This window comes from Podarcis raffonei, chromosome 17 (genome assembly GCF_027172205.1).
Source record: "Podarcis raffonei isolate rPodRaf1 chromosome 17, rPodRaf1.pri, whole genome shotgun sequence".
Lineage (NCBI taxonomy): Eukaryota > Metazoa > Chordata > Lepidosauria > Squamata > Lacertidae > Podarcis > Podarcis raffonei.
In genome coordinates this window covers 12347478-12371119 of record NC_070618.1, presented here as the reverse complement: position 1 = coordinate 12371119, position 23642 = coordinate 12347478, and the positions used below count along the sequence as shown (strand labels likewise).

General features: G+C 44.7%; 1 protein-coding gene across 2 annotated transcripts in view; it reads right to left on the bottom strand.

The window, feature by feature from the left end:
- Window positions 1–23642, bottom strand: part of SLC44A1 (solute carrier family 44 member 1) — an 81189-nt gene that overhangs the window by 47489 nt on the left and 10058 nt on the right. For both annotated transcript variants that reach the window (XM_053370314.1, XM_053370315.1), the window contains exons 2-3: window positions 5733–5822; window positions 3114–3256 (exon numbers count right to left, since the gene is read on the bottom strand). In XM_053370314.1, the coding sequence (XP_053226289.1) occupies window positions 3114–3256; window positions 5733–5822 (233 nt within the window). The remainder of the gene's footprint in view (window positions 1–3113; window positions 3257–5732; window positions 5823–23642) is intronic.

Sequence of the window (23642 nt, the reverse complement as noted above, 5' to 3'; positions counted from 1 at the left end):
TGGACCAAAAAAGGAAGAATATGAAAAAAAATCTGTACGATAAAAATCTTGCAATAAAACCATCTGCTACGTCAGCTGCTGAGCAGATGGAGAACTTTTTGTGGCAATCTCAAGGAAATATATAGTGTATTAATTGCTAGTACTGTTTTATGGAGCACATTTTATTTCCTGTAGGCCAAAAGGTTGTGTGTTCCATGGAAAGGTGATGACTGATATAAAGCATAAATAATTTGGTAAGAAGTGACTAGTACTTGTCTTTCGAGATGGGTCCCCGAATATAAATTAAACAAGCTCAAAGAAGGGAGCCTCTAGTCCACAAGCAGAAAGTGACCCTCCAGATTTCTCATGGTACTCACCCTAGGCCACACCCCTCTCCCCAGGTCACACCCCCAGGTCACACCCCATTCTCAGGCCACGCCCCCTAAAAAGCCCTGATCTGTGTCCCCCTCGGGGGCTTTTGTGTCAATGAGCTGGGATAATGTCTCCTGCTTACCTGCAGCTGCTGGGTGGGTTTGCATGGCTTTTGCATGGTTGGAAGGTAGCTCTGGCGATCACACAGGGCCCCCGGACGTTTGACGGTCTATTGACCCTGTGCCACCACTGTCATTGCTTTCTTCGCTGCCACCAACCCGTTTCTCACGGGTACACACGGAGTCCAGTCAGTTGTTAACATTAACAAATACCGTATTTTTCGCCCTATAGGACGCACTTTTCCCCCTCCAAAAATGAAGGGGAAATGTGTGTGCGTCCTATGGGGCGAATGCAGGCTTTCGCTGAAGCCTGGAGAGCGAGAGGGGTCGGTGCGCACCCACCCCTCTCGCTCTCCGGGCTTCAGGAAGCTCTCTGCGGGCTCGCAAGGCTTGCGGGCAGCAGCCTGCAGCCCGAAGCACGGGGCGCTCTGCACAGCGCGCCCCGGGCTTCGGTTCCCCGACCTGGTTTGGAGGCTGGCGGCGGGGAGAAGCTTGTGGGGAGAAACCCCACAAGCTCAGGGGACAGCGGGGAGGCGCAGCGCGACCTGGTCTGAAGGCTCAAACGCCTCAGACCATGAAAACCCCATTTTGTTAGCCTGAAGACAGAGTCAAGAATCAGGTTCTTTGTAGCTTTTCAAAAAGTGGTAGTTTTTATTACTTCTGCACCGTTTGCTCCCTGTGTCTCGCTTTCAACATCTGAACTGCACACAGGGGAAAAGGCAGCGTAGCCATATTGTCACTGCACTAAAACGTGACTGAAGTCGAAAAGGGGTTGAATTCTGTTACCACACATTATGCCACAACGAAAGGTAGCGCAAGAAGAAATTTCAAGACAAATCTTGTTTCTTCCAAGCGTCATTGCTTTCTGCGTCAATGCCTGCATGGCTTCTATCAAATTTCATTTTCTCGTTCACTGAATATATATTTTGCTTTTCAAAGGACTCTGAATTTTAGAGAAAGGAGGAAAGCCAAAAGACATGCCTAATAATGGAAACTGATAGAATCCAACTGAATTATAACCTATCTTTACCGTATATTGCATCCACACCTTTGGCCTTCCCCATTTTGCTGCTGTTGCTCCCTTATTCTTTTCATTTTGGGTGACTTTTGGCCAGCTAACAATGGCAAGCAGTTACAGGACTAAACAGGAAGGTACCATAGTATGGTTCTCTTTGACTGCAATTAACGCTGTCTCCCATGTGTGCAACAGTATATATCCTTGTTACTTTACAGCATATCCAGGGCTAAAGCCCTGGATATGCACACACTCTCAGTTCTAGCGACCGGCCTAGGTCCAATACCTATCCCTGTTCCTTTGCATCATCTCTATTGTTTGATTTTCAATAGGATGTCCTTCACATTTGCAATGGAAAGGCCTTAGGTCATTCTTAAGTATTGTTCCTCAAAGGTCCACATACATACACTTCAGCTATCCCAGAGCCCTTTAAATGTTTCTGAGCTACATAAACTCTGCCTTGCATCACATGACCCTGAAAATATATTCCAAAGCTCCCATAATACTAAAACATCTAAGGGCTTTTCTACAGCACAAGCTCAAGCTGATTTGTTGTTGGTTAGTCATGTCCGACTCTTCGTGACCCCATGGACCAGAGCACGCCAGGCACTCCTGTCTTCCACTGCCTCCCGCAGTTTGGTCAAACTCATGCTGGTAGCTTTGAGAACAAGCTGATTAATGGTCATTATCTATCCTCACTGAACTGTAGTCAGGTAAGAAACAGAGAATTCACTGCACTTTCAGCAGTGATATGGGTCTTCTAGAAAAGCTTGAATTAGAAAAGTTGCCTTTAGGTACATCAGAAAATGTTCAATTTGGTTATATTGTCTAAACACCAAATCAGTTATTGCATATGTTATTATTATGAAAAGTCAATTTTTTGTTTTACAGCTCTTATTTTAGAAAAGTGTTGTTTGTTGTTCACATTGCTAAATTATTTTTAAATGGGGATATGTTTAGTTTTCATCAGAATTTTTTTGTGATGTCCAAGACAGTAATCTGATTTAGCATGTTTATTTTACATATATTTAGTAAAACCAACACCTTTGAAACTGCCTTACTTAACATCACATTTGCAACTGGTATCCATTCACTGTTACCAATGAACTTATGAACTTCACTGTTCATTCACCATTCACTGTTACTAATGAACTAATGAACTTCACAGAAAAATTTCAACCCCATGTCACTACTTCACAGAAAACAATTCCTTTGGCGAAGACTAAACTGGTATATCACTAATATAAGTGCTAAAATAGTGTGTAGCGTATATATTCATATGAATTCTCCACAACAGAAGAGAATTACAAAAACATAATTTTGTAAGTAGTTCAGGAAACCCTGGAAAGGTACTAAGAACTCAGCACTATGTAAACACACAGAAGCATCAAAGGGATTCTAACTTGAAATTTCGGAGGACATGGTTCACAAGTATGAAAGCCAGGAACACATTAAGGTTCACTTTCATGAGAAAGTGATCACTTGACATAAAACTATGGTGTCCACACTTAGAGTAAGAAATGCATTAATGTTCTCCCTAATCTTGCCACCCACAGCCAAAATGAAAGAAAACTATATTCCATCAATTAATGAAACAACTGTAGCAGTAATTGGACCCCATTACTCACTTCTTTTTTGTGAGGTCTAAGCCACTGTTGTCTATTCCATCTATTTTTATATTCTTCTGTCCACAGATATTTCCGTAACTATCATATCCTGAAACCAATCTTGCAGCTGCTCCGGTAGCTATTGAAAAGCCACAAATAAGACCCTGGGAAGAAATGAGATGAGAACGAAAGCTTTCCATGGCAAACTGTATTAAAAAAGACCATTCTTTTTAACAGCAGCTTTCTGATATGTTCCCCAGAGAGATATATAAAACAAAAATTACTCCTATCTTGCTTTCATCCTTGTTTCAGGATCTTTTAAAAAGGAAATGTGCCCCCCCCCCCGAAAAAAACCTTTGTAGCATCATGTGAAGTATGAATATATACCAGTTACATAAAGGCGGTGAAATTAAAACTCCGTGTTGAGGGGGGGGGGAAATCTGATGCGTATGAAATCTAGATGCATCTTGCTCTGAGTTGTCACAAACTTCCTAAAATAGGTTTGTGAACTGCATGAGTTTTAAAAACAGGGCTGCTCTCAGAAGTTCAGGTAATGGTGGAGACCAGCAGTACATATTATAAGTCATATATAATATGGCTGGCTGTGACCCTTCCTTTCGGATAAACATCTTGCACTAGTGGTGCCCATGCCCTAGGGATTTTCAGGCTGGGATACTGGCACATGATATGGGGCTGACCCATTGCACTCTGTATGAGGCTAAGCCCCTGAAGGTACTACAGCAGCAGCAGCTAGTGCAGAATGCAGCTGCTGGCCTACTGACAGGTACAACAGGCAGAGAAATCGTGTTATGCCGATTCTCAGCACTTGCTGCCATTTAGCTTCTTGGTCCAATTCAAAGTGCTGGGGATCGTACTTAAACCTCTTAACATTTTACATCCCTTGAGGGGGACCACCTCACAACTGGAAAGACTCTGCTCCATGTGTCTTCTATTAAAGGTAAAGGTAAAGGGACCCCTGACCATTAGGTCCAGTTGTGACCGACTCTGGGGTTGCGGCGCTCATCTCGCTTTATTGGCCGAGGGAGCTGGCTTACAGCTTCCGGGTCATGTGGCCAGCATGACTAAGCCACTTCTGGCGAACCAGAGCAGCGCACAGAAACGCCGTTTACCTTCCCGCCGGAGCGGTACCTATTTATCTACTTGCACTTGACGTGCTTTCGAACTGCTAGGTTGGCAGGAGCAGGGACCAAGAAACGGGAGCTCACTCCGTCGCGGGGATTCGAACCATCAACCTTCTGATCGGCAAGACCTAGGCTCTGTGTTTTAACCCACAGCGCCACCCGAGTCCCAGCCTTCTATTAGGAAGGGAAAAATTAAGAGTGCTGAAAAGGAGTTTCCTCTGTGCCAGTGTTTCCCCAAACTTGGGTCTCCAGATGTTTTTGGACTACAACTCCCATCATCCCTAGCAATAGCTGTCAAATTTTCCCTTTTCTTGCGAGGAATCCTATTCGGAATAAGGGAATTTCCCTTAAAAAAAGGGAAACGTTGACAGCTATGTCCCTAGCTAGCAGGACCAATGGTCAAGAATGATGGGAAATGTAGTAAAAAAAAAATCAGCTGGAGACCTAGGTTTGGGAAACACTGCTCTATGTGATCACACGAGAACAACTGAAAAGTCTCTAGGACTCATCTGGCAATATTCTTGCACTGCTTTTGGGTGGAATCCAGCAGAATGCTAAGGCACAAGGATTTCCACTTGCACAATGGAACATTGTCCCCCAACTACTGTCCCTGCACACCCCAAAATTCTGCTCTTGGAGTTCCCTCAATTCTCTGGAGCAGATTTGGGAAGCCTGCAGGGCACAAATGGGGAGAGGAAGAAATTCTTGCACTGACAAGTGAATACCACAGTGTATTCCCCCAGGCTTTTAGTATTCAAGTGTTAACTTTGGCATGATGGTAAGGAGAGGGCAATTGTATTGCAATGGTGCTGGATGTAGTACCGTATTTTTTGCTCTATAAGACTCACTTTTTCCCTCCTAAAAAGTAAGGGGAAATGTGTGTGTGTCTTATGGAGCGAATGCAGGCTGCGCAGCTATCCCAGAAGCCAGAACAGCAAGAGGGATTGCTGCTTTCACTGCGCAGCAATCCCTCTTGCTGTTCTGGCTTCTGAGATTCAGAATATTTTTTTTCTTGTTTTCCTCCTCCAAAAACTAGGTGCGTCTTGTCGTCTGGTGCGTCTTATAGAGAGAAAAATACGGTACTTATTTTCAGTGTGTGGTTTTAATGTTGTATCTTAATGTATGCAACTGCCTTAAGGTCTTAAAGAAAGGCAGTCAAAAAGTTCTGAAAAACAAAAGCAAATTGTAGTTCAATGAAAGGTTGAGAATTTTTTTAAAAAAGTAATTGTTGGTGCCAGCATGTTTTAAAGCAGTGTTCAGATAAGTAGGTCAGCATTCTACAATAAGAGGTGTGTTGGCAGAAAGGGAACTGTTGTGTAATTTCTAATGCACAAAATACACTGATCTCAGAGTTGCACTGAAGCCAGTCACATTAGTATTTTATCACAGCCATTTAACATCACACACACACACACACAACCTTGCACCCTAAATAAAGGTTTTAACAAGGAGTCCCTTAAGAAAAGTCCTGATTCCCCTTTAGAGCTGTGTTACTTACCATGCCGACGCAAAAGAGAATGAACAGCAACAGCCATGGGATATCTGTGCAGCTGCGATCCTCCAGGGGCTTCCACTCTCGCTTGGAGCTCTAGTATTTTTGGATGGGACAAGGAGAAAAAGAGGATGGAGAAAAGAGAAAGGTTATGCAAGACTAGTCAGAGTCAGACTGTTCTGTGCGAAATAAAAAATGCAACTTAAATAATATTCTCAGACACTGAGTCTATCCCTGGTTATTCTACTGCAGACCTCCTGTTGGGTGGGCTCCAACACTTCTAGGCTTCAACGTCCCAGAACAGCTGGAAATTAATTCCTATGCTTTTTATCACTGTCAGGAGCAGCAATAAAACCACCAGTGCAAATAGTTCAACAGCCGGACACTAATTCAGACATGCGTGTGTACCACCTGATGGGAATAAAAAACAGATTGTGAAGCTGTGCTAGAAATTATTATTTTTTACATCTGTTTTTGATCCCTTTTGTGAATCATTTGATCACACAACATCTGATCATCAACAAAATGTAACTGTCTGTCTGATCTGCAAATATTCTTTTTACACATGGTACAATAAGCATGTCAGTGATCAATCAGCACTGCATTAGTAGTGAAACCCTAATGTATTTATTCTTGTAGAAATATTCAATGTGAACACAGCCATGGACATACATTAATTTTCAAACACATATACATCAATTCTTTGGCATCACATCCTTACCTGAAGATGCATGAAAACTAAGGTCAAGGCTATACCATCATCAAACTCACATCCTGAAACATGTGACCTGGGCAAGATTTTTGTGCAAGGTAAATATCCTACCATCTCATACACCCTTAGGTGGAACTTCCAATATTTCATCATTGTGCTTTTTAAAAGAGCAGAATTGAATTTGGTGGGAAGTTATCTAGTCAATGCACTCCAGCAAGAACCTACCAAAAGACCAAGGGGAAAGGAGGCAGGGATGAAAGACATCGTTTCTGTATCCCTGGCTGGAGCAGAAAATGGGAAACCAGCCTGGTCAATCAAGACATTAGTAATTTCAGCATCCCTCCACAGCCTCTGTACATACAGTAATCTTCTTTACAAGAGGGATAAACAAATAAGCTATTCACAAACTCCTCAGTCTGAACACTACAGGCAGGATTAGCTGCAATAGAGACAAAAAGAGACATACAACTAATAAAAGGAATCATTTTTCATTACTGAAGATGAGGACAGGGGTGGCTTTGCAATTTTGGTGAGCAGGAACAAAGGAGGCCAAAGCTTAAAGGGGTGAGATTGAAAACAATCCACACTATTTAGATTGGGCCACTTGATGATTTTAAGGTACCTATCTTTAACAGCAAAATGAAATTGGGAAGGTATAATAAGAAAAGATAATACTCAAACTTTGTCTGAATCTGTGGCAGGTGCTCAATGAGTGCAAAGCTACTGTTTCTGGTAGCTAGAAATTCTCCATTAAGGCTCATTTAGATTTATAGTCAACTGTATCAGGCTCTAGACAAGTAGCAATACTTCAGCCACCATCACAAAGCAAGGGATCATTATTATTGTGCTACAAATGGAGAAACTGAGTTTTTAGTGACCACACTCCAGACACAAAGGTCGCGCCAACCAGCCATCTTGTTTGAATTGCATTTTAAATTCTTCTGACAACTCAAATGTTTCCTCTTTGCTTCCTCCTAGGCAACACTCACACCAAAGTTCTAAACTGTTTCTTAAAACATACTTCGGGGACATAAGTAAGGGGAGCACTTCAAAGGAACCCCAAATGATAAGCATGTTCAAAATTTGCACATCCAGATCAACTAGCAAAGAGTCAATAGGTGAGCTGGAATTCGAACTCCAGACCCGTTTCAATTAATCACAAGCACTTTATTCTCCTGCCCAGAGACCTGCGGGATAACAAGCTCCTTAAGAGGCTTTCATTTTCATGACCACCTGTCTTCTGTTTATCCAGGCATGCCGTATGCACATACATCCACACACACACTAAAATCCTTTACTAATTGGAGAACCACATGCTAGTTGTAAGCCAAATGAAAAGTGTGCATGCAGATTATAGCTAAGTCGTCAAGAGGTTTTATTAAAAACTGACATTTCTTACCCCACATATTTTCCTGACGCTTTTTCTTTATCAGCAGACGCTGCTTGTGCAAGATCCTCTGATCAGCAGGTGCTGACAGAATGGGGGCGAGGAAGGGAGAAGGCAAGTTCCTTCTCCAGTCATGGTGGTAGCTGACAGCGCCAGGGGATGTGCAGTAGAAGGACTAATTTCTCTCTCAGTTAAGGAAAGAGGTAGTCCAGCTAGCTCCAGGTCTGTGAGAACCGGTAAACATGCAAATCCTACTCCAGCCAGTGCATGCTAATTCTTAATATATACTCATCATACAATGCACCTGACAAAACTGGCCTCAATGTGAACTCCAGCAATAGCCTATTACACTAGATTTATGCCGCGTGAACTTCAGCTTGCTCTGCTCTGCTGACTGTACCCCGGGCAATAAGCCACGGCATTTTGCAAAGCAGTTTCAAAAGCATGACTCTGAAAAAGCAAATGCTATTTGATTCATTTTTTCCTCCTTATTCTGTACACAGCCGTTTTATGTTGCCCATGATTCCTCCTGTCCAATTACCAGCTCTGCCACTTATCTTTTTCTAGAAAAAGAGATGCTGGAACTCACCATGAACTCTGCCCCTGTTCTCTTATAATGTCAATGGTGCACACCTGAGAGGTGCCAGAACTGAGTTCCAGTGAGTTCTGGCTGAAAAGAAGCCCTGACTCCATCATTGTTTTCTGCAAGGTGATCCCCTAGCCCCAGTTTTCTTCTGTAACTGCTTAAACAAAATAATCGTAGGTTTTTTCCAGTTTACCCCTATCTCCATTCTGCCCTCTATTGTTTCCCTTGCGCCTATATTTAGATTGTAAGCCCCCCAGAGGAAGGGACTTGTCAAACCTGTTCTTTGTAAAGTGCAGCCTTTGGGATCAGATCCACTCCACATTTTTCTGTGTGTTACAAGATGCGGTGCTGCAATCAGAAAGGCTTCAGGTGGCCTGAGCAGAGGAGACAGGCAGGTGTAGAATTTGTAATACATGGGCAGACCAAGAGGGAAAGAGCAGGTCAAGGTAGTAAGACAGGGAAGCAACAAACAGGCAAAACCGAAGGAGCACAAGGAGATCTAAAACTAGCAGAAGTGGAGCAGGGTTGGCTCTTCATCACCGGCCTTAAACATTCAGGAGGATTCTGGCTAGTAATGTCTGCTGCCCAGCTTAAAATGCTGAAGTTCTCTTCACATACTATGGCACAATGGCACGGGCAATAGGGAACAAGAATATGGTCCACAGGGCTCCTGGCTTCTTGGAACACCATTGCATTTAAGACTGGGCAACTGTCTCAGCCCACATCTTCCATCTACCGTATTTTTTGCTCTATAGGACGCCATTTTCCCCTCCAAAAATTAAGGAGAAATGTGTGTGCGTCCTATGGAGCGAATGCAGGCTCTTTGGCTTCAGCGATAGCAAAGCGAAGCCTCCGAAGCGCAGAGGGAGCGCTCCCTCCGCGCTCCGGAGGCTTCGCGTTGCTTTCGCTGAAGCTGGGAGAGCAAGACTCTCCTGGCTTCAGTGAAAGGAACCTGAAGCCTCCGGAGCGCAGCAGGAACTCGCGCTGCGCTCCGGAGGCTTCAGGCTCCTTTTGCTGAAGCCAGGAGAGCAAGACTCTCCTGGCTTCAGCAGAGAGGGAGAGCTGCGCAGCGCCCCTTCAGCGAAGCGGGAGGAGAAATGGAAGGGGCTCCGTTTCTCCTGCCGCTTCGCTGAAGGGGCGCTGAGCAGAGAGGGGGAGAAATGTTTTTTCTTGTTCTCCCCCTCTAAAACAAGGTGCGTCCTATAGAGTGAAAAATACGATATTTCCTTGGTTTAGAAGTGAGTATCATTGCTTATGCAGTCTAAACAGCACTACTCAGCCACAGAGGGGAGGTATCATCAGACTTGTGGGGGGATGGGGACAGGGGGGAAGACAACACCCATGTTTGCAGGAAGTACCAAAAAATATTTAGGGGAACTAACCCTAGGGAAATGGGGGAACCCAAAACAGCCTAACAAGGACAGAGTGTACTCAGTGGGGATGGCAAACTAACTATTGGGTGCGGGTGAGGTGGAAAGCCAGTCAGGAGAAGGGATGGAATAGTGTATCATGGAGAAGGGTGTAGCCAGGGGTGCCAACTTGAATATAATATTCAATGCATGCACACCATTTGAATGGCAATGCCCATCAACTTGGGGTAAAGGGACCCCTGACCATTAGGTCCAGTCGTGACCGACTCTGGGGTTGCGGCGCTCATCTCGCTTTATTGGTCGAGGGAGCCAGCATACAGCTTCCGGGTCATGTGGCCAGCATGACTAAGCCGCTCCTGGCGAACCAGAGCAGCGCACGGAAATGCCATTTACCTTCCCACCAGAGCAGTACCTATTTATCTACTTGCACTTTGAAGTGCTTTCGAACTGCTAGGTTGGCAGGGGCAGGGACCGAGCAACGGGAGCTCACCCTGTCGCGGGGATTTGAACCGCCAACCTTCTGATCGGCAAGTCCTAGGCTCTGTGGTTTAACCCACAGCGCCACCCGCGTCCCACCCGAGTACTATAGAAGCTTAATATTTAGGTTTTAGCCATTTTTGAAACTATCTTCTGCACTATTCTTTGTGTTGAGTGTTGCCACTGTACATCCACTGCTATTCTTTGCATCTGAAGCCATTTAGTTTTCTGAAAAGAAAGAACCTTATGACACCTTACCAGGACGTAAGCTTTCATGGGCTAGCATCCACTTATCATATGCATGAAGTGTAATGCTTTGTTGGCAGGAATATATCCAAATGAGTGTAAGGGGTGTGTGGAATGTGATAGCTGAAGTTAAATGGAAATGAAATGTAAAACTGTGGCAGTTCAAGCTGAGCTTAAACATAAGCAAAATAAGTACAGTGACCCTTCACAACAGGAAACTATTGTCTCTGTTGGGATTCCAGTAAAGATAATTGAAATCAAGTTGCAATTCAGCAGTTTCATGATAGGGTTTCCCTTTCATGCTCCTTTTGTTCCGTCAGTAACAATTGCAGTAGGCTTAAATGTCCTACTACTACTGGTTTCTATTGCCATTTCCAATGTCAGGTTTGTGTCCATTTATTATTTTGCACACAGCCTGGCCAGCTGCAACGAGCACAGCTACCGCCCTGGAAACTGACTGATGTGCGAAGTCTCACAACATTCCTACTAAAAAAAAAAGGAGCGTTTGGAAATTCATATGGCAACTCCTCCAAAGGAAGAAAGCAATAACAATAAGAATAAGGCTTTCCATTCTCTTGTGCATTCCACCTGCAAATGCAATCATGTAATAGGATTTTTTAAAGCCAATGAATGGAAAAGCTGGAAAGGGATTTGGGAGTCCAAGCAATCACTCCCAGTTACCCCTGTGTAATCCGCTTCATTGCTTGGTCCATTGAGAACAGCTCACTTTCAAAGGGGGGAAAATAGGTGTGGTTCTAACAGGTGGTTGAAAGGTCACCTGGATGAATTAAATCCACACCCATGATTTTCACCCGTGCGTCACATTAAGCCTTATTGCTACACGCCCCCCTGCACCTGAATGATTAAAGCTACAGATAACCCTGCTAATCCAAGCTATTTAACCACTGTTCCCTTTACTCCCCGAGACATCAGAAGCGCTGAAATGAAATCGTGTGTGCAATAAACACAAAAATACTTAAAACTATGCTCATTCCAGCAATTTTAATATTTCATTTATGAACAACACATCGTTTTAATCCAAGTATTATTATTACACGCTCTGCAGCAGCTCATTTTGCCCCTTCGTTACTGAAGCACCATAAAGCCGCAGCTGACAAGCCTGGCCAGCTGCCCAAAGTGATTTCAGCCTCTCCTCTCAGCACAAACCAGAATAAGCACTATAGTTTGCCCTGCCAGTTGCCACAGTGAAACGGTTTCCCTTCAAAAGTATTCAGGACCCAAGCATGGGGTGGGGTGAACATTTCGTTATAGCCTGGAGATCCAGGGGAAGAAAGCCACTACCCAGACCCCTCAAAGTGTCCCTATTTTCCAGTCCCAGATTTACAGAAGCCGTCCGGGTCTCTCATTTTCATTGGAGAAATGTTGGAGGGTATGGAGTTATGAAACCCCAAGCTATCTGAAGGCAGCCCTGTATAGGAAATGAATTTTTAAAAAATTGTTTAGGTTTATTTTATATGTTGGAAGCTGCCCAGAGTGGTTGGGGCAGCCCAGTCAGATGGGTGGGGTATAAATAGTAAAAATAGTGCTGTTGTTGTTAAATAAAAGGTAAAGGTAGCCCTGCCCGTACGGGCCAGTCTTGACAGACTCTGGGGTTGTGCGCCCATCTCACTCAGAGGCCGGGGGCCAGCGCTGTCCGCAGACACTTCCGGGTCACGTGGCCAGCGTGACGAAGCTGCATCTGGCGAGCCAGCGCAGCACACGGAACGCCGTTTACCTTCCCGCTGGTAAGCGGTCCCTATTTATCTACTTGCACTTTGATGTGCTTTCGAACTGCTAGGTTGGCAGGCGCTGGGACCGAGCAGCGGGAGCGCACCCCGCCGCGGGGATTCGAACCGCCTACCTTTCAATCGGCAAGCCCTAGGCGCTGAGGCTTTTACCCACAGCGCCACCCGTGTCCCGTTGTTGTTAAATAGGACATCTCTATTTTCATTGGAGAAATGTTGGAGGGTGTGCATTACCATGAGGGGGGAAACTGAGGTTATATTATATAATATGCTTGATGATGATGATGATGATGATGATGGAAACTTTCCCCCTGTATATATGTACTTCCTGGCGAAATCTCATGAGATTTGCTCGACCCAATCGGAAGCAACATTAGACCATAGCAAGCAGCATTCTAAACAGACCCTTGTTGGCCCGGACAATAGAACTGAGAGTATGTGCATATACAGGACTTTAGTAGCCCTGGATATGCTGTAAAGTAACAAGGATACATTGTTGTAAAGTAACTGTTGGACACATTGAGACAGCACTAATTGCAGTCAAAGAGAACCATGCTATGGTACCTTCCTGTTTAGTCCTATAACTGCTTGCCACTGTTATCTGGCCAAAAATCACCAAAAATGAAAAGAACAAAGGAGCAGCAGCAGCAAAATGGGGGAAGGCCAAAGGCGTAGGTGCAATATATGGTAAATATAGGTTATAATTCAGTTGGATTCTATCAGTTTCCCTTATTAGGCCTGTCTTTTGGCTGCCATATCTAACTATAAACACAACTAAGGCAGTCAGAAACATTGCGTGGCGAGTTCCCGCCCCCCACCAGGATAAATAAAGACACAAGACACCATAATTTAAGGTTAAATGGGCGAATTAGGCCACAACTTTATTGAATTCAGGAATGAGAGGCATTGGCTTAGGCATTGGTCCTATCGACTATCCAGCTCCAGCCCATTTGCTGGAGACACGGGAAGGGTTAACACCATAGAGGGGGAGTCTCCTGCTGAGGCACGTCAACTAGGAGCTCCCCCGGGTCACCGCTCGGGGGCGTGCCTTTGGCCCACACCTCCATAGGCTTCGGACAGGGCCACGCCCCCCGGAGTCCTTTCGCTCGTTCACTGGGGGGAGGTGATGGCGTTCCTCCCCCCCCACATCCTCTTAATCCCTTCTTACCAATGCCTAACTGCCAATGCCGAGGAGTTGTGACGAGTTGCTACGAGGTAGGCGAAAAACCAAATGGCTGTAAATTGCCAATTGGGAAAAATTCCTACCATGCCCCTTGCGGCGACAGACCGAAGTCCATAGCAAAGTCAGAGACCTACCTAAAGCTTACCCAAAGGGAGGGAGGGTGGGAAAATGTGGGGGCTAGCCGGCGAAAAGAGGGTGAGCCCCCTCTGCACCGGCCCTAAATAGGGCAGGCCACGACCCCCAGCCAGCCGATTGGCTGGCTGGGGGGGGGGGAGATGCGGCCGGGATTCCCCTGCTCTCGCGGGGGCTGAAGCCAGCTGAAGCCAGCCTCCGCTCATGTGGGGGTGGGCATGAAGCCCGCAACCCCACCTCCTGGGCAGGCCGGAAGTGGCTTAAGTGGGCTAAACAAAGGAAACAAAATGTAGCTAAACACCGCCAATCGATCCTCTAGTTTTTCAAAACAGACAAAGCTTTCTGTAGACTGGCTCAGGCAATACAGTAACTAGGGAAGTAGATGAACGAAAACAGTATGTAAACAATTCCAATGTAGAGACCGTCTCTATGGCAACTGATGAGGAAGCAAAGTTGCCAGATAAAATGCCATATATATATATATATATATATATATATATATATATATATATGTGTGTGTGTGTGTGTGTGTAGAGAGAGAGAGTATAATACACACACACACACACACACACACATTTTTAAATAGGTATTAGCACCATAAGCAACGTTAATTTATGATTTTACAATGAAAAGGTCTAGAAAAATAAAGCTTTAAAACCCTTTGTGTGTGTCCCAGTCAGCATGGCCAACGGTTCAAGGATGGTAAGATTTGTAGCCCAAAATTTCTGAAGGGCACCAAGCTGGAGAAAGTTGCTGCAGAATCATTCATCTCATTCCCACTGATACTTTTTTTTAATACAGCCATGCAGGAGCAAAGAAATACAGGTGGTCACTGAAATTGCTTGTGAGCACCTGTGGTGTCTGGAGGAAAGACAGGTGACTGCAATAACCCATTTGATACACTGAACATTGCTATCACGGTGGCAAAAACATGCTGGGGGAGCCACAAGAGACATCAGCAGCAGTCCAGGTGTGGAAGTGCCATCCTATTATGATGACTCTTCTGTCTGCTGCTTGATATGGCCCAGAGGTTCAGAAGCAGAGCAGCGTGTGAAACATCTGTAAATTGGGCCAGGGGAGACTTGAAAACACCTTTTCTCCTGTGATTCTTGCATCTGCTGCCAACAGCTGTAAACGTCATAACCGGCAGCCCAGGTGAGGAATCCCTGCCCCGTGAGAGACACGAATTTCTATTTTCATCATTGCTAAATGTTGTAAGCCACTTTGAGAACTTCCGTAATTATACGAGATATAAGTATTTAAAATAAAATATGAATGAAGTGCGAAACTGAAACTCTGTCTAGTGGGTTCTTAATCTTAATGCCTCTCTACCTTTCTCTGCTGAATGCCAAGATCATACACCAGCCGCACATGAAGACACATTTCTTTATTCCAGACACACTCTTGTGACTGATGTATTCCCCATTCTCCAGAGTCTTAAGAGCAGTGTGAACTGCATTTTAGCCACTGGATTTACAGTAGGATTACTTGTCTTTGTTCTCAGCAAATGTATCCGAAATAGGAATGGTTCTTATGCAAAAGGAAAGGAAAAGGAAAATAGCAACATGGTTCTCAGCACAGATGCTGGCTCTCACAGTTATTCTGCACACTGGAATATATAGCACAAAGCGTGCCAATATATTTTTAGTTTTCCTTTTATTTGTTTTCCTCTGATAAACACCTGGGGCAAGTCAGAAGGAGAGCATACAGGGCAAAGTTCTTAAAACATCACATTGAAAGTTGCTTGTTCTCAAGTTATACAAGGTAAGAATCATTCTCATCATCAGCGAAAGCAAAGGACTTATTGGCCCCAAAATGTAGATATGCCGGCCCACTCATGAGACAAGGTGAGGTGACCGTAAAGAACGGAGATAGGATTTTGGATAACCATTACTGTAGCCAAAGTGCTGCTAATGTTTTTCCCCCTCCCTGCAAAGACTAAAGAATTGTGTTCCAAATATGCATGAAGGACAGAAGTCAGTGTGGAAATCAGAAGAATTAGTGGGACACACATAGGAAGAAGGGAAAAAACCATAGGGTGGAACAGAATATAAACAACTTGTAGCACCAAGTAACATTTAGATGATAAATAAGGAGGGCTGTCAAAGTTTAAATATAATACAAGCATGTTTTGGGGTAGGGTAGTTTCTGGGGGGGAAAGTCATTTTCTTCAAGAATTAGCCTTGGATTCTTCAAATAGCGAGCATAACTGAGAAAGAAGATAACAATATGTGTGTATAAAATGCCTTTTCTATTAATACTTTTGTAGACCAACCTCCCCTTCCTTTGAAAGAGTGAAAATTTTCCTTATATTCTAAGAGTACTCTCCAGCTGTTCAAGAATCCACCAATTACTATGCAACTGACTGCAATAATTCCCCAAAGAATTAGCCTTTTCAGTAACACAGAATGGATTGGAGCAAAACCAAACGCACTGGAAAGAAGACTGACAAGGCAAACTAAGATTTTTACACCCAGGGCTCCCAAAGTTCTGCTGTCCCGTGGGAAACGTTACTAGAAAAGACAGACACTTTATACACTGAACCTTTCCTCACGGTCCCAAGCAATCTGAAGAAACATGTTCCAGTAAAAAAAAAAAAGCCGATGCTTCAGAATGTATAATACAAAAGCACAACAGTTTTATCAACTAGACCAGAAAGCTGGACTCAGACTGCCTTTTAGTAACCCAACACCGGAGCTAAAGTGCAAAAATGCAAAAAATCTCAGGTAGGAGATTAGATAACAGTAGCAAGGCTGTATGACTCAAACAGTGATAGACACAAAATGAAGGCATAACACAAAATGCCCTAGAGATGAGCCTTCTCAGTACATGAGGCTCAAATTGAGGAGGGGGATGTGCATACAGTACAGTGGTACCTCGGGTTAAGTACTTAATTCGTTCCGGAGGTCCGTACTTAACCTGAAACTGTTCTTAACCTGAAGCACCACTTTTGCTAATGGGGCCTCCTGCTGCTGCTGCGCCGCCGGAGCACGATTTCTGTTCTCATCCTGAAGCAAAGTTCTTAACCTGAAGCACTATTTCTGGGTTAGCGGAGTCTGTAACCTGAAGCGTATGTAACCCGAGGTACCACTGTACTAGGTGTGCCTTCTCCACCCCTGAACAAGGCCGGCCCACTCATGAGACAAGGTGAGGTGACCACCTCAGGCAGTGGGATCCACAGGGGCATAGATCCAGCCACCAAGAAAAACATTGCCTGCTGCTGCTGCTGCCGCCACCGCAATGGCAGCAACAGCTGTGGTTTGCCCTTGGGGGCCTCCTCTTCAGCAGCACCCCCCCCCCAATGCCGCCTCTACAACGGCCTCTTGGCAAATAGGAGGCACCGCTGGTCTCCTCCCATCCTTGTTCCTGATGCAGATCTTTATTCCGCCCCCCTTTCTTTCCTTGGCCAGAAGAAGCAGGAAGCATTTTGTGGTTTGTCTCAGCTGCCCAAACGCCCCTGAACTTCCCCCCCTGAGTGAGGTGGTCTGAAAGGGGCTCCTTAGCACATTCAGGGGAAAGCATGCAAAAGTCTCTGCGCAATGAGGAATTCTGTTATTGCAGAATGCCCTATTGCAGAGAGGCTTCCAAGCACATTGAGACAGACACACTTAGAAGATCCCTTCCGATCATCCCACGCTAAAAGGGAAGGTGGAATAGGTGGGGCACCCTCCCCCCTCGTGGCGTTCCTACGGAGCCCCCGGTCGTCTCACGGACTACTGACCCGTACACCACTAATCCGCTGCCACCAACCAGGTCCTCCCTGGTAAATCACTTAGTCTCAGTCAGGTTCTCAAATTAGAGTGTAGTTTATTTCAGACACAAACAAACTTTAACTGCATTCCAAACGTTGTTACTCTTTACTTTCTTAGTCTTGTTTTATCCTGTCTCTGTCTCTTCTACGCCCTCACACAAGAACCCACTGCACTGTCTCTCTATTTCCAATTGCCTGCCAACTGCTTTTCCAACTGCCTTTCCCAACCAACCCACCCACTAAAACCAACAAACTAACCACCACCAACTAACTCAAACCTTGGGCTAAGCCCTTTTATATACAGGTAGGCTCTGCCTCCGGCTTTCCTATTGGTTTACATATTAACTCTTTCTCTCTCCCTGTACAGACATTTTTCAAACGAACGGGCAAATGCCACACCCTCTTCTCTAGTTTGAGCCCTCACATGCCAAATTTCGCTCTGAGGGAAAGGGAACTGGCAACTGCGCATTCATACTGCAACTGCCACGTACAATGAGTTTATGCAAGACTCACATTACGTACGTGGCATACTGCCTGCAATTTGAACACTGCCTGCAATTTGAACACAACCTCCTGCATGCCTTTTAAAACTTTGGTCTTTATCGCTTCACTCCAGTATGGGAATCTTCAAGTAGTCTTTTTTAAAAAACAAAAACAAAACCGGACTTGTGAACTTCAGGAAGGTTGCCTTCTCCCTTGGCTCACAGCAACATCCCACTATTTTTTAAAAGGGGTTTGTTTTTTATGGTTCCCCAATGACTCCACACTTCCTCCTCACACAGAAAACTCAGGAACTTAATATATGGCTATTTTGTCGGGACACACAGAAGGAAGCATGCAGTTGCTTCCTAAATTCACTGAACTCTGGGGCGTGCTGTAAAATATCCAATATGTTCCATCAAGGACAGTCTTGTTCTTTGTTGGGCAATGCAAATCACGCCAGGGTGTTTTTCTCCAAATGTTTTCTCAAGGAAGAAGAAGAAAAAACCTCGGGTACTTTCAGCTGTTTAGATCACTCCACTATTGATCAAAGAAATGTTCATTCTTTATGAGTTTTAGCTGAAGTTAACAAGATAAGTACTATCCCGAGGCAGTGCTTCAGAGGCACAAGGAATCATTAGGTGACGAATCTGAAAAGTTGTGCATGCTTTGTATTGTCATGTAATTCATGCCATGCAGAGATGCTAAGCAACCTCCAATATTTCAAAGCATTAAAAGGAGTGCATTATTACTACAGAGCATTACACCTATACACCTGAGAGTTCCCTTGCTCTGTACACTACTTTTGGAAATGCTTGGCATCATTTAAGTGGATTTTTGAGAGTATGACCTTGCACTTAAGGGATGTATTATTAATGGTGATAATGAAACTGGGGAAGCGTGTTTACAATCGAGTTGCCTATTTCCATCCGTTACTGTCATGTTCACCCTGTGCCTCGATATACCACCTGCTTGTCAGCCCCTCGGCTGAGTCAATCACATTATCATGTTCTCACCAGGTTAGTGCATCCAATTGCAGGCATGACAAATTATGACTGTCTTTATCAATTTGGAAGGAAATGGCATTCAAGTCATCCTCAAAGCACGGAAACGTGCAGTTCAGGTAACCTTAATGAAACAATAACAGCATACTTCTGCACTGTGACTTTCAGAGCGGGGCAGGGGAGAGATGGAAGGGCAGTTAAAGGGACCCCTGACCATTAGGTCCAGTCGTGGCTGACTCTGGGGTTGTGGCGCTCATCTCACTTTATTGGCCAAGGGAGCTGGCGTACAGCTTCCGGGTCATGTGGCCAGCATGACTAAGCCGCTTCTGGTGAACCAGAGCAGCGCACGGAAACGCCGTTTACCTTCCCGCTGGAGCGGTACCTATTTATCTACTTGCACTTTGACGTGCTTTCGAACTGCTAGGTTGGCAGGAGGAAGGGCAGTTATATCATTGTAAAAGAGCTCTAGCCTGAAAAATTAAGCCAGTATTAAGTAATTTTAATTCATTCAGGAGCAGATATCTCCCTATTGATGATTCAAAACAATCTCTTTTATTTGCAAGGAAGGAAGTAGAAACTGGATCCAACAGAGCTCTGAGCATGACCCAAGTGTAAAGGTAAAGGATGCCTGGATGGTTAAGTCCAGTCAAAGGCGACTACGGGGTTGCGGCGCTCATCTCGCTTTCAGGCCGAGGGTGCCGGCATTTGTCCACAGACAGCTTTCCAGGTCATATGGTAAGCATGACTAAACCGCTTCTGGCGCAACGGAACACCGTAACGGAAACCAGAGCGCACAGAAACACCGTTTACTTTCCCACCGCAGCAGTACCTATTTATCTACTTGCACTGGTGTGCTTTCGAACTGCTAGGTTGGCAGAAGCTGGGACAGGGCAACAGGAGCTCACCCCGTCGCAGGAATTCAAACCGCCAACCTTCTGATCAGCAAGCCCAAGTGTAGATAAGCTTCCCCATTCAGTTCAAGAGCTGAGGAATAATCAGTGTACACATCTGCTCACATAAGGATCGACTCAGTTCCACAAAGAGGCTTAGTATCCCTTCTCCCTATCAGCCTAGATAGCTTAGTTGGTTAGAGCAGGCATAGGCAACCTCGGCCCTCCAGATGCTTTGGGACTCCCATCATCCCTGACCACTGGTCCTGTTAGCTAGGGATGATGGGAGTTGTAGTCCCAAAACATCTGGAGGGCTGAGGTTGCCTATGCCTGGGTTAGAGTGTGGTGCTGATCATGCCAAGGTTGCAGGTTCAATCCCTGTATTGGACAGCTGCCTGTTCCTGCACTGTAGCAGGTTGGGCCCTCAGACCTTTGATTCTATTCAGAATGCTTTTGAGCTTGCCTCAGCTGAACAACAGTCTCCTGGGCAAGCTCCACTCCTCCCTTTCCCATGGGAAAAAGCTGCCCGATTCCAGGATTCCTGGCTGCCCGAAGCAGCTCAGCCCCACAAAAAAGCTAGCCAGCGAAGGGATCTGAAAAACACAATTTTTCATTTGGCAACTGAGGCCAACTACGAACTGTGGACACTGCATCTTCATTATCAATATTTTTTTGATGAAAAGATACTAAGTTGCTCTTACAGATCGATAAATATGGTGGTAGCATACCAAGGTTCTGTATATTTTGAACCTTTGGGTCATGAAAAATGCACAAGGATACAGGAGAGGTTAGGAGGAAAGGATCAGCAGGAGTCGCGGGCTGTAGCAAACCTCCGTCAAATTAACTTGAAAAGGCTTTAGGAATATTGTTAAATAAGTTACTTAACAGTAACATCCACACGCTGGTTACATTTCAGTTCAACAGTACACAGAGAAAATCTGCAATTTCACCCTCGGGGTCAGGGTTTAAAGAAAATTCCTGACCAAATGATATCTCCCCCCCCCTCCTCAGGTTGAATCGAGTCCTTTGTCAATCTGGAGACATTTCTTACCCTTTTATGATTTTTAAGGCTAAAATTTCAGGAGACAAACCACCATAATTTTTGTGAGACCTCGTGATCCCATTCTATACTGCAGAAGAAGTAATGATCTTGCCATCAAATGCAGGCTCCTTTCAAAGTAATATTTCAGCAGAGTCTTTGAACTGATTTGTCAATGGGAAGAGAATGCTGAATAAAACCTGACAATTTTAGAAGCAGGCTGTGAACTTTTAATTCAGGGAACATTTTGTTATTTCTGCTACCTGAGACTGGTAGTGTGAAGTGTGTCATGGTGACAGTTTTAGACATTACATGGAACTTCGACTAAAATAAGACACGTAGTTCTTGTATTTTCTGTTTCAAGTGACTGTGGCTTTATGGTCATAACATGACCACTATAAATGGCTCAAGAGGCGAGTGAAAGGAGATATGATAGCCATCTTCAAATATCTGAAGGGCTGTCAAATGGAGGATAGAACAAGCTTGTTTTCTCCTGCTCTGGACAATAGGACTCGAACCAATGGCTTCAAATTGCAGGAAAGGAGTTTCTGACTAGACATACGAAAAAGCTTTCTGACAGTAAGAGCTGTTCAACAATGGAATAATCTCCCTTGGGAGGTTGTGGATTCTCCTTCCTTGGAGGTTTATAAGCAGAGGTTGGATGGCCATCTCTGTCATGGATGCTTTAGCTGAGATTCCTGCATTGTAGGGGGTTGGACTAGATGACCCTTGGGTCCCTTCCAACTCTAAGATTTTATGATTCTAAGAGGCTAACTAATCTGCAATAAGGTACTAGCGGTGCAATCCTATACATGGTTACTCAAAAATAAGTTCCACTTGAGTTCAATAGTCACAGATAAGTAGATATTTGTTATTTAGTCGTTTAGTCGTGTCCGACTCTTCGTGACCCCATGGACCAGAGCACGCCAGGCACTCCCGTCTTCCATTGCCTCGTGCAGTTTGGTCAAACTCATGCTGGTAGCTTCGAGAACACTTAGCTTAGATAACCATCTCGTCCTCTGTCGTCCCCTTCTCCTTGTCCCCTCCATCTTTCCCAACATCAGGGTCTTTTCCAGGGAGTCTTCTCTTCTCATGAGGTGGCCAAAGTATTGGAGCCTCAGCTTCAGGATCTGTCCTTCCAGTGAGCACTCAGGGCTGATTTCCTTCAGAATGGATAGGTATGATCTTCTTGCAGTCCATGGGACTCTCAAGAGTCTCCTCCAGCACCATAATTCAAAAGTATCAATTCTTTGGTGATCAGCCTTCTTTATGGTCCAGCTCTCACTTCCATACATCACTACTGGGAAAACCATAATTAATTAATCAATTGAAAGTCTGTATTAATAGCTTAATATTTCAAAAATCGAAGGGCCAATTGCAGCCTAAATGATGCTGACATGCTGGCACCTGCCTGTCTCAAGGGACAATGGAGTGCGCCTCTGGGAGTGAAGTGAAACCGATGCGCTGGCAGCAATGAAGTGACCTCCCCAGGGTGCAGGCCTTTGCAGCATGTATGGGGGTCCTGGGCTGTCAAGATGACAAGACCCCCTCTCAGCCTCGCTACTGTGGTCCACAGGAAAGCAGAGCAATACGTTTGGCATCCGCTTGGCTGCACGAGTTGCTGGAAGGAAACGTACAAGACACCATCCAACTGATTAGGAACTCCACTCTGGGTTTGTGTAGGAGTTAGTCTTAACTTTTTCTTCTCTCAAAGATATCCCACAAGGCAGCAGAATTTAGGATCAGCATTTTCCTTCTCCTGGTGAGCTACCTTCCCAAGTTGACGAGCCCCATCTGCCCCCCTCTACAGCAGCGGTTCTCAACTTGTGGTTCCCCATATATTGTTGGACTACAACTCCCCATCATCCCTAGCTAGCAAGGCCAGAGCTCAGGGATGATGGGAGTTGTAGTCCAACAATGTCTGGGGACCCACAGGTTGAGAACCGCTGCTCTACGGCATGGGTAGGCAAACTAAGGCCCGGGGGCCGGATCCGGCCCAATCGCCTTCTAAATCCAGCCCGTGGACAGTCCAGGAACCAGTGTGTTTTTACATGAGTAGAATGTGTCTTTTTATTTAAAATGCATCTCTGGGTTATTTGTGGGGCATAGGAATTTGTTCATATTTTTTTTCAAAATATTGTTCAGCCCCCCCACAAGGTCTGAGGGACAGTGGACCGGCCCCCTGCTGAAAAAGTTTGCTGACCCCTGCTCTACAGCACGTGCAGAAACTGCCTTCTTGACCACTGGACCCACTGTTGGTCTCATCTAAGGTGCTACTGGACAATTTTTTAAAAATATATTATATTATTCTGAAACAGTTCTCAGAGTGACTGTGGAGCTATGGATTAAAGCCCCATTGATTCCCTCCATTCTTTTTTTAACCCCCTAATCTATCAGGTTACAATTTGTTAGTATTCAAGCAGCAGTGACAATAATATCTGAGAAATAATGTTTTGCAATTCAAGGGGAGGTTGGGGGGGATGTGTATAGTGCTGCAGAATACTATACTATTTATTTAATGCTCATCATGCTCATTAAAGAGCAGAGAAATAGCCTGGTCTCTGACCAAAATGCTTACAACTCAAGATAGACAGGACAAAGCCGTCCTGAAGAACAATTATTGCTGTCATCACTGGATAGTGCAAACTCCTGACACACTTTTTTCAATACCTGAGAACTGTCAAGCTATTATCTCGTCTACTCTCAGTTAAACATACTTAGTTGCTTCAGCTTTCTCTGCCATTGTTCTGTCTTTTCCTGAAATATGTTTAAAGTGTCAAATCTTTCTAGAGTTTTGAGAACAAAGTAAGATGCTTACATTTGATCCAGTGAAGTTTTGGAATCAGTGCTATATAAATCAGGAATAGTGTATCCTAAATCTTAGACCAGTTGCTTCTATTAATGCAATCTAAAA